We start from the raw sequence: 11,543 nt of genomic DNA, 5'->3' as shown, positions 1-11,543 counted from the left end.
GGGGGCTGTGATATGCTGTTCATTGTTATTCAGTTCCCAAGTCATGTCCAACTCTCTACAACCCCAAGGGCAGCAGACAGCAGCATGCCAGACTTCCCTGTCCCTCACCATCTCCCGGAGTTTGCCCAAGTTCATGTCCATTGAATCAGTGATGCCATCCAACCATCTCGTCGTCTGTTGCCCGCTTCCCCTTCTGCCTTCAATCTTTTCCCAGCATCAGGGTCTTTTCCAATGAGTCAACTCCTTCCATTAGGTGGCCAAAGTATTGTAGCTTCAGCTTTAGCATCAGTCCTTTCAATGAATATTCAGGGTTAACTTCCTTTAGGATTGATTGGTTTGATCTCCTTGCTGTCCAAAGGACTCTCAAGAGCCTTCTCCACACCACAGTCTGAAAACATCAATTCTTCGGCACTCTACTTTCTTTATGGTCCAACTCTCACATCCATACATGAATACATGACTACTGGCAAGACCATAGCCTTGACTATACAGACCTTTGTTGGCAAAGCGATGTCTCTGCTTTTTAATGCACTGTCTAGGTTTGTCATAGTTTTCCTTCCAAGAAGCAATCATCTTCTAATTTCATGACTGCAGTCACCATCTGCAGTGATTTTAGAGCCCAAGAAGAGGAAATCTGTCCCTGATATGTGGGATATGTGATTTGTGGGTCTATTCAATTTTCTACAGGGACTAGAATCAGATAATCACTTCATATACTGTAATACGTACCTTTGAACATCATGCGTTTGCTAGTGTTTTTAGTTTCAGGGGTTTTGAAAAGGTGTAATGCTGCCTTCTGCTGGGTTAGTATAACTGCTCCTTTCTGGCTAATCTAGTATAGTTAATCTGACCCCTTGACTTAACTGGTATCCACAGCCAATGTATGCCCTACCTGAGATTGACTAAGATAAAGAAGGTTAGAGGCAATGAGGAAAATAATAGTTCAGACTTCTTTTCTTAGGTAACATAATTCTCTCTTCCCACCTTCTCTCCTGTCATGAAACTTTGAAGAAATTTTTTAATTAAAAAAAGTTAGAGTAGTAGTAGAGCCTCACATTCAAAGATCTTCCATACACAAGGCAAGGCCTAAAATATGTCCTTGGAATCACCAAGGTTTCCCTTGAAAACATTTTAACAACATTTCTCTATTTTAAAAGACGTGGTTACATATGTCATGTTATTAGATCTTTACAGCAACCCTCTTGGGTGAGGCATTTATTACTAAGTCATTTTATAAAAGGAGAGAAAAACAGTAACTTTTGCTTTACTTTAGTAAATTCAGGTTCCTCAGTTTGACATCTCATTCCTGGCACATAGTGGGGGCCCTCAATAAATACTTGTTGGATAAGTGTCATATAAAGTATTGTTGGATTTATGAGATTTTTTATTTTATATATAGTTCCAAAAAATGAAATTCTCTTTTGGTGTTGGTGTCCTCAAATATACTCTTTTTGGGCAGTCTTTGCAATGATTTATTTTATTTTTTTTTTTTTTTTTAAGGGTGAATCTACTTTATTTTTGGCCGCACCACACAGCATACAGGATTGAACCTGCCCTCGTGCAGTTGGGAAAGTGGAGAATCTTAACCACTTAGACTGCCAGGGAAGTCCTTTTTTACAGGAACCAAAAGAACCTCAGAGGGCTGTCTTGCTCCAGATCACAGTGCCCATCCCCAAGGGGCAGGTGGAGGGTTCAAACCCCTCCCACCGCTCACAAGCCTTCCTGGAACTTGTGAGAATTATGACATTTTATAAGACAAGTGAAAATTTGGACATTTATTAGACTTTTAACAACATAAAGGAATTGTTGACTTTTTTTTTTTAAATCTGTGAAGAGTTTTGTTAATATGTATTAACGGAACCTTATTTTAGAGAGGTGCATTCTGAAATATTTAGATCTGCCTCACAGGAGAAGGCAGGACAAGTTGTGAATACAGCTATGTACTGGGTTACAAAAGTGTTCACTGTACCATCTGTGGACTTTTGCTTCAAAGTCTTCCTAATTCAAGAGCGTAAAAAGGCACTCTGGCAAGGTCTGACTTCCCATTCCCTCTTCCAGAAATCTACAGGAGGATTCATGTCGGTCCCGGTAGTCCCTGCTCCCCAGTTCAATTCAGTCGCTCAGTCGTGTCCGACTCTTTGCTCCTCAACTCTCCACAAAAACGGCCGCAGGCTAAGCGAGGGAAATGCTTTAATGGGGAGATCCAGCCGCCACGTCGCGCTCCTCAATGGCTCAACGATTTTCGACCCTTGTGCATGCGGCGAAGAATGACCTGGACGCCGTTTGGCGTGCTCAAGCGCCGGATCCAACCATGCTTATTCTTGCGTTTGATGTTGCTTGGCTGATACTCGTTCCCGCGCGTCCTGCCCTTGGTCTGCTGCATGGCGGGGAGTCTTCGGGTGTCGGGTAGCCCCAGCCAGGCCCGGGGACCCTGGAGCCACCTGCTACCCAGCAGCCCCGCTGACCTACTGACGGGGCCCAACAGGCAACCCACCGATCCGACCGAGAAAGCCATGTTCAGCCGCAGCACTGCAATGATTTAAACAAGTAAATTTTTATTTGGAAAAACTGAGTTAGAACTGGTTCCTTGAGCTGTTATCCACCCTCCAAAAATGTATAGTCAGGCTATCATATATAATTGAAAACTTAATTAGCTACAGCTTTTCATTAAGGTATGATAATAAATTCATATTATAGTGAAAAACTTATTTTAGAAGATTTAAGGAAAAAAACTCAAGTTATTAACATTTGAACTGGGGCAAATAATAACTTCATTACTTTAGAATAAAATTTGGCATATGAAAAGTTTGATAATGAATTGTAGTAGGATTAATTACACTCTTCAGCATTTGCTGAGTGATACTTGAAGCTATTATGCTAAGTCACTTCAGTCGTGTCCGACTCTGTGCGACCCCAGAGATGGCAGCCCACCAGGCTTCCCTGTCCCTGGGATTCTCCAGGCAAGAACACTGGAGTGGGTTGCCATTTCCATCTCCAGTGCATGAAAGTGAAAATTGAAAGTGAAGTCGCTCAGTCGTGTCCGACTCTTAGCGACCCCATGGACTGCAGCCTACCAGGCTCCTCCGTCCATAGGATTTTCCAGGCAAGAGTACTGGAGTGGGGTGCCATTGCCTTCTCCTTGAAGCTATTATAAATGGGAAATAAATTATAATTGTATTGCTGCTGAGTATACTATCTTTCTCAGAAATCTAAAACATTACAGCAAAGACACACATGAGGGCACTCTAACCAGTCAGAAGCTGGAAGCGTGTAACTATTTACCAGGAATGAGAGTTTAAAGAAATCAAAACCACTACTACACTTTTTAGATGGAAAAACTAATGCACAAAGAGATTGTGAGTCTATGTGCCCTATTCTTTAGAGTAAATAAATTGAGTATTCAGTTTTTTCAAAAGATTATACAGCCGTTCTTTGTCGCTGAATTAGGCTAGAGAATTTTGACTCTTACCTTGGCGAAACTTTATTTAAAATCTTTACCCATGGCATGATGTAATTTATCTGTAAGATGTAACCATTAAAATATTTATTTTTATGAATTTTTGCTCCACAAAATGTTAATTGTGCTTTTTTAAAAATGGGTTAAAGCTCAACTGATTTGTTTGGTTACGATCCTTAGTCTTTCCCCCATCTCTGATATGTTCCTAGATTGTTCTTTGGCTTTCATATAAATATAAAAGCTAGAGGAATTGCTGTAGTAGTTAATAGAACATAAAAGAGACAGCATAGAAAGTTGCCTCTCTTGGAAGATCAGTGACTTTCACTGCAGCGATACAGCAGGCACAAGGTGCTCTCTCAGTGAGAGAGCTGAAAGAATAAATATTATGATCCCACCTTCCTTCCCACCCTGATCTCCTGCCGGGGTTCACTGTTGGCCAAACTCAACCAAAGCCTGAGAACCCTTTTGATGTGATCTGTTAGATCTGCCTCTATGGGCAGAGTGGATAATGGAGAAGGATGGAGAGTGATTCTGGAAGGATACATGGAAGACATATGTCAGCTTTAACAGCATCATATTTTAGGGTTTGAAATAGCTCAACTAGAATTCCATCGCCTCCACTAGCTTTGTTCATAGTGATGCTTCCTAAAGCCCACTTGACTTCGCATTCCAGGATGTCTAGCTCTAATTCAGTGATCACACCATCATGATTATCTGGGTCATGAAGATCTTTTTATACTTCTGTGTATTCTTGTCACCTCTTCTGAATCTCTTCTGCTTCTGTTAGGTCCATAGCGTTTCTGTCCTTTATTGTGCCCATGAAATGTTCCCTTGGTATCTAATTTGCTTGAAGAGATCTTGAGTCTTTCCCATTCTATTGTTTTCCTCTGATCACTTAGGATGGCTTTCTTATCTCTCCTTGCTATTGGAACTCTGCATGAAAATAGGCATATCTTTCCTTTTCTCCTTTCCTTTCGCTTCTCTTCTTTTCTCAGCTGTTTGTAAGGCCTCCCCAGACAGCCATTTTGCCTTGTTGCATTTCTTTTCCTTGGGGATGGTCTTGATCACTGCCTCCTGTACAATGTCCATGGTTCTTCAGATACTTTATCAGATCTAATCCCTTGAATCTATTTCTCACTTCCACTGTATAATCATAAGGGATTTGATTTAGGTCGTACCTGAATGGTCTAGTGGCTTTCCCTACTTTCTTCAGTTTAAGTCTGAATTTTGCAATAAGGAGTTCATGATCTGAGCCACAGTCAGCTCCCAGTTTTGTTTTTGCTGACTGTATAGAGATTCTCCATCATTGGCTGCAAAGAATATAATCAGTCTGATTTTGGTGTTGACCATCTGGTGATGTCCATGTGTAGAGTCATCTCTTGTGTTGTTGGAAGAGCGTGTTTGCTATGACCTGTGCGTTCTCTTGGCAGAACTCTGTTAGCCTTTGCCCTGCTTCATTTTGTACTCCAAGGCCAAACTTGCCTGTTACTCCAGGTATCTCTTGACTTTCTACTTTTGCATTCCAGTTCCTTATGATGAAAAGGACATCTTTTTTGGTGTTAGTTCTGAAAGGTCTTATAGGCCTTCATAGAACCGTTCAACTTCAGCTTCTTCAGCATTACTGGTCAGGGCATAGACTTGGATTACTGTGATATTTCATGGTTTGCCCTGGAAATGAACAGAGATCATTCTTTCATTTTTGAGACTGCACCCAAGTACTGCATTTTGGACTCTTTTATTGACTCTGAGGGCTACTCCATTTCTTTTAAGAAATTCTTGCCCACAGTAGTGGATATAATGGTCATCTGAGTTAAATTTGCCCATTCCAGTCCATCTTAGTTCACTGATTCCTAAAATGTCAGTGTTCACTCTTGTCATCTCCTGTTTGACCATTTACAATTTACCTTGATTCATGGACCTAACATTCCAGGTTCCTATGCAATATTGTTCTTTACAGCATTAGACTTTATTTCCATCACCAGTCAAACCCACAACTGGACGTTGCTTTTGCTTTGGCTCCACCTCTTCATGCTTTCTGGAGTTATTTCTCCACTCTTCTCCAGTAATGTACTGGGCATCTACTGACCTGGGGAGTTCATCTTTCAGTGTCATATCTTTTTGCCTTTTCACACTGTTCCTGGGGTTCTCAAGGCCAGAATACTGAAGTGGTTTGCCATTCCCTCCTCCAGTGTACTACATTTTGTCAGAACTCTCCACCACGACCCGTCTGTCTTGGGTGGCCCTACATGGCATGGCTTGTAGTTTCTTTGAGTTAGACAAGGCTGTGGTCCATATGATCAGTTTTATTAGTAGTTACATATGCATGTGAGAGTTGGATGTGTGGAGAGTTGGATGTGTGGAGAGTTGGATGTGTGGAGAGTTGGATGTGTGGAGAGTAGAATGTGTGGAAAGTAGTCATGTATGGATGTGAGAGTCATGTATGGATGTTTCCAGTAGTTATGTATTGATATGAGAGTTGGACTATAAAGAAAGCTGAGCACTGAAGAACTGATGCTTTTGAACTGTGGTATTGGAGAAGACTCTTGAGAGTCCCTTGGACTGCAAGGAGGTCCAACTAGTCCATCCTAAAGATCAGTCCTGAATATTCATTGGAAGGATTATGCTGAAGCTGAAACTTCAATACTTTGGCCACCTGATGTGAAGAGCTGACTCATTAGAAAAGACGCTGATGCTAGGCAAGATTGAAGGTAGGAGGAGAAGGGTACAACAGAGGATAAGATGGTTGGAAGGCATCACTGATTCGATGGACATGTGTTTGAGCAAGCTCCAGGAGTTGGTGATGGACAGGGAAGCCTGGTGTGCTGCAGTCCATGAGGTTGCAAACAGTCAGACATGACTGAGCGACTGAACTGAACTGATGTCAACTGCTGTATTTGTAGCACCTAGAACATTGTGAGACATAATTTTTTTTGACATATATAATCAAGGTTTTTTTTTAAAAAATTTATTGGAGTATAGCTGATTTACAATCTTGTGTTAGTTTCAGGTGCATAGAAAGGTGAATCAGTTATACATATATCCATATATCTATATCTATCTGTATATATATCCATTCTTTTTTTAGATTCTTTTTCCATATAGACCATTAAAGAGTACTTAATAGAGTTCCATATGCCTTACGTATGTTCTTCTTCAGTTCAGTTCAGTTCAGTTCAGTTCACTCAGTCGTGTCTGACTCTTTGCGACCCCAAGAATCGCAGCACGCCACGCCTCCCTGTCCATCACCAACTCCCAGAGTTCTCTCCAACTCACGTCCATCGAGTTGGTGATGCCATCCAGCCATCTCCTCCTCTGTCGTCCCCTTTTCTTCCTGCCCCCAATCCCTCCCAGCATCAGAATCTTTTCCAGTGAGTCAACTCTTCGCATGAGGAGGCCAAAGTATTAGAGTTTCAGCTTTAGCATCATTCCTTCCAAAGCAATCCCAGGGCTGATCTCTTTCAGAATGGACTGGTTGGATCTCCTTGCAGTCCAAGGGACTCTCAAGAGTCTTCTCCAACACCACACTTCAAAAGCATCAATTCTTCGGCGCTCAGCTTTCTTCACAGTCCAACTCTCACATCCATACGTGACTACTGGAAAAACCATAGCCTTGACTAGATGGACCTTTGTTGGCAAAGTAATATCTCTGCCTTTGAATATGCTATCTAAGTTGGTCATATCTTTTCTTCCAAGGAGTAAGCGTCTTTTAATTTCATGGCTGCAGTCACCATCTGCAGTGATTTTGGAGCCCCCCAAAATAACGTCTGACACTGTTTCCACTGTTTCCCTGTAAAAAATAAAGTCTGACACTGTTTCCACTGTTTCCCCGTCTATTTGCCATGAAGTGATGGGACCAGATACCATGATCTTCGTTTTCTGAATGTTGAGCTTTAATTTAAGCCAACTTTTTCACTCTCCACTTTTACTTTCATCAAGAGGCTTTTTAGTTCCTCTTCACTTTCTGCCATAAGGGTGGTGTCATCTGCATATCTGAGATTATTGATATTTCTCCCAGCAATCTTGATTCCAGCTTGTGCTTCTTCCAGCCCAGCGTTTCTCATGATGTACTCCTCATATAAGTTAAATAAGCAGGGTGACAATATACAGCCTTGACGTACTCCTTTTCCTATTTGGAACCAGTCTGTTATCCCATGTCTAGTCCTAACTGTTGCTTCCTGACCTGTATATAGGCAGGTTTCTCAAGAGGCACGTCAGGTGGTCTGGTATTCCCATCTCTTTCAGAATTTTCCACAGTTTCTTGTGATCCACACAGTCAAAGGCTTTGGCATAGTCAATAAAGCAGAAATAGATGTTTTTCTGGAACGCTCTTGCTTTTTCGATGATCCAGTGGATGTTGGCAATTTGATCTTTGGTTCCTCTGCCTTTTCTAAAACTTTTTCTATTTTATATATAGCAGTGTATATATGTCAATACCAATCTCCCAATTTATCCCTCCCCACTTAATGTAACAGCTTTATTAAGTATAAGTCACATATCAAGCAACTGACCCACTTAAAGTGTATAATTCAGTGGGTTTTAGTATACTCACATTATTAAGAGCTGTGCAGCTGTTATCATAATTAATTTGGGGACATTTCCTCACCCTCAGGAGGAAACCCCATGTCCATTACTTGTCACTCCCATTTTGCCATACTCTGGCCCTGGGAAACCACTAATCTACTTTCTGTCTCTGTAGGATTTGCCTATTCTGGACATTTCATATAAATAGAATCTTAAAATGTATACTCTTTTTTTTATAGGGGAAATAAAATCTTTTTAAAATTTTTATTTTGATTGGAGGATAATTACTTTACAGTATTGTGATGGTTTTAATCTTTTATGACTTGTTTCTTTGGCTTGGCATGTTTCCAGGGTTCATCCATGTTGTAGCATGTATCAATATTTCATCCCTTTTTAATGCTCAGTAATATTACATTATGCGAATATATTGCATTTTATGTATTCAGTCGTCAGATGTTGGGTATTTGAATTGTTTCTGCTTTTTGGGTACTATGAATAATGCTGCTATGAACATTTGTTTTTAAGTTTTTGTGTGGACATGTTTTCATTTCTCTTGGAAATATGCCTAGAAGTAGAATTGATGGATCATATGGTGACTACTGGGGCTTCCCAGGTGGTGCTAGAGATAAAGAACCTGCCTGCCAGTGCAGGAGAAGTAAGAGACGCAGGTTCAGTCCCTAGGTCCGAAGATCCCCTGGAAGAGAGCATGGCAGCCCACTTCACTATTCTTGCCTGGAGAATCCCATGGACAGAGGAGCTGGGCAGGCTACAGTCCATGGGATTGCAAAGAGTCAGACGTGACTGAAGCGAGTTAGTATGCATGGTAACTATACATTAACATTTTGAGGAACTGCCAGAGTGTTTTCAAAGCAAATGTACCATTTTACATTCCCACCAGCAATGTATTAGGGTTCCAGTTTCCCTACACATCTCCAACACTTATTATCTTTTCTGTTATAGCCATCCTAGTGAATGTGAAGTGGTATCTTATTGTGGTTTTGATTTATATTTGCCGAGACATTACTTTGGCAACAAAGGTCCATCTAGTCAAGGCTATGGTTTTTCCAGTGGTCATGTATGGACATGAGAGTTGGACTGTGAAGAAAGCTGAGCACTGAAGAATTGATGCTTTTGAAGTGTGGTGTTGGAGAAGACTCTTGAGAGTCCCTTGGACTGCAAGGAGATCCAACCAGTCCATTCTAAAGGATATCAGCCCTGGGATTTCTTTGGAAGAAATGATGCTAAAGCTGAAACTCCAGTACTTTGGCCACCTCACGCAAAGAGTTGACTCATTGGAAAAGACTCTGATGCTGGGAGGGATTGGGGGCAGGAGGAGAAGGGGATGACAGAGGATGAGATGGGAACACATGTACACCTGGGGCAGATTCATGTTGATGTATGGCAAAACCAATACAATATTGTAAAGTAAAAAAATGATAATAATAATAAAATTTTTAAAAAGAGAAAAGTTAAGCCCTGAAAAATGGGATGATCAAAATTTTAAATTTTTTTCTTTTTTATACTGATAGATATTTTCTTCTACTTAAAAGATGATTGCTCAAAATAGTAGAGTAATTTTGGAAGGACTCCTGAGTTTGAAAGAAAACTACATTTTGGAATACCTAGTACTTAAGATGATTTCCATGTGAGGATGCTAAGGAGTCTAAACTTGCTTTATGAAGATGGACTTTCTTGAACAGCACCACTTAGATAATTCAGCATTCAGAGCATCAATGAAAACTTAGCACTTTAAATCTGGCTGGATTGTAGATAGAGACTGTCATGTTAGATTTAGTACAACTGTAGAATTAATACTCAAAAACCCCATGCTGCACAGTTTTCCCATATGTTACATAAAAATGCTATATAGTTTCTCACTCACAAGCTGCTATATTAGAGTGCTAGCTGATTTTATGCCTTCAACTCGCTTAATGTTTTCATTTATAAACAACCGAATTTTAAGCCACATTGGTCAAACAATCTATTGCAAAATAATTTAGAGTAAAACTATAATAAATTTATACAAAGTATTGATTTAACATTTATTTTCAAACTATGAAAGTAAATGAACCATAAATCTGTAAATAAATTGGTGAAGCAAAAGACATAAGTGACAAAAAATTGGTCACTATGTTGTGTATGTTCTTTTTAGATGGCTACATAGGGAAAATATATGGGAGGACGCTTCATAAAATTTAAAATTAGTAACATAAAAATAACACAATGCACAAAGAAGTAGACTGTCTCAACAAAATTGTGAAGAAAACCACCCAGGAATCTGGTTCATAATCTTGGCATACTGGCTTCACCATTCTATTGAATGATACCCTGCAAAGGAAAGCATCTTCACACTCTTCTGCTTCCAAAGATTTTTGGAGGCAGATAGAGTCTTTAATTCTTAGAATATCATGTTTCTGTTTGTGTGCATATGTTTGAATATCTTTACTATTTAAAAGACCACTTTGAAGACATCACCTTGGCCCCCAGTGAATGTTTGAATCCCCTCTACTACGTACTTTAAACAGTCACTCAGCCTGGATTTGATCACCTGCAGTGATGGAAACTCACTACCTTCAATACATTTTGGTCCATTTGTTCTAGCCTTGACTGGTTCCTTAGGGATTATGGCTGCTGCTGCTGCTGCTGCTGCTAAGTCATTTCAGTCATGTCCGACTCTGTGTGACCCCACAGACAGCAGCCCACCAGGCTCCCCCATCCCTGGGATTCTCCAGACAAGAACACTGGAGTGGGTTGCCATTTCCTTCTTCAATGCATGAAAGTAAAAAGTGAAAGTGAAGTCGCTCAGTCGTGTCTGGCTCCTAGTGACCCCATGGACTGCAGCCCACCAGGCTTCTCTGTCCATAGGATTTTCCAGGCAAGAGTACTGGAGTAGGGTGCCATTGCCTTCCCTGAGGGATTATGGCAATGCCAGTTTAGCCTCATTTTGTCAGATAAAACCTTTTTTTTCTAAAAAAAAAAAAAAACCTCTGAAATCCAGTTTCAGTGCTATCAACTCGGCACAAGAGAGACCAAACAAGAGAGTCACTATGTTAATGAAGATACACCATCATCATTGCTTAGGAAAAAAAGAAGTCCTTCATTTTGACACATTTAATTGATAGTTGCTGTCTTCATTAAATATTATTAGTGTGAAAAAAAAAGACAAGGTTTTCATTTGGGAAAATTATGTTATAATGAAGTACATTCCCATTAAAAATTTCTGAGATCCACCCTGATTGGACTAGTTTAGGTTTAGTTCCTGTGCCTACCATTGACCCAGGGGCCAGGCGAATGGGATTATTAGGCCTGTCATGTGCTCTAACTGTAGGGTGGCATTCTGTCAGATCATGTTGACTGTGACAGGGTGAGCAGTGAATCACAAAGGAAAATGAGGCTGTGCTCAGGTCTACTGCCAATGTTGTACAGGTTGCGCGCTACACAACTCCAAGGGTTACCTCTCACACCATCTGCAATGTGCCTGGCATCACCTTGGAGTTCTGTGATGCATAACCTATGCAGCTGTATGCAGTGCCCTGGCTGTGACTTGGAAAAGGAATTATTATTG

General features: G+C 40.6%; 1 protein-coding gene across 1 annotated transcript; it reads right to left on the bottom strand.

The window, feature by feature from the left end:
- Positions 1–1,480: 1,480 nt before the first annotated feature.
- On the bottom strand, positions 1,481–2,527 carry LOC120866436 (39S ribosomal protein L34, mitochondrial-like). The gene has a single exon (XM_040244164.1). It carries the CDS (start codon positions 2,513–2,515, stop codon positions 2,225–2,227), a length of 291 nt encoding a protein of 96 aa, XP_040100098.1. The 5' UTR covers positions 2,516–2,527; the 3' UTR covers positions 1,481–2,224.
- Positions 2,528–11,543: the final 9,016 nt, after the last annotated feature.

The sequence above is a fragment of the Oryx dammah genome, unplaced genomic scaffold (genome assembly GCF_014754425.2).
Source record: "Oryx dammah isolate SB20612 unplaced genomic scaffold, SCBI_Odam_1.1 HiC_scaffold_8, whole genome shotgun sequence".
NCBI lineage: Eukaryota > Metazoa > Chordata > Mammalia > Artiodactyla > Bovidae > Oryx > Oryx dammah.
The sequence above is the reverse complement of the archived record's forward strand: the minus strand, read 5'-3'. Positions and strand labels throughout refer to the sequence as shown.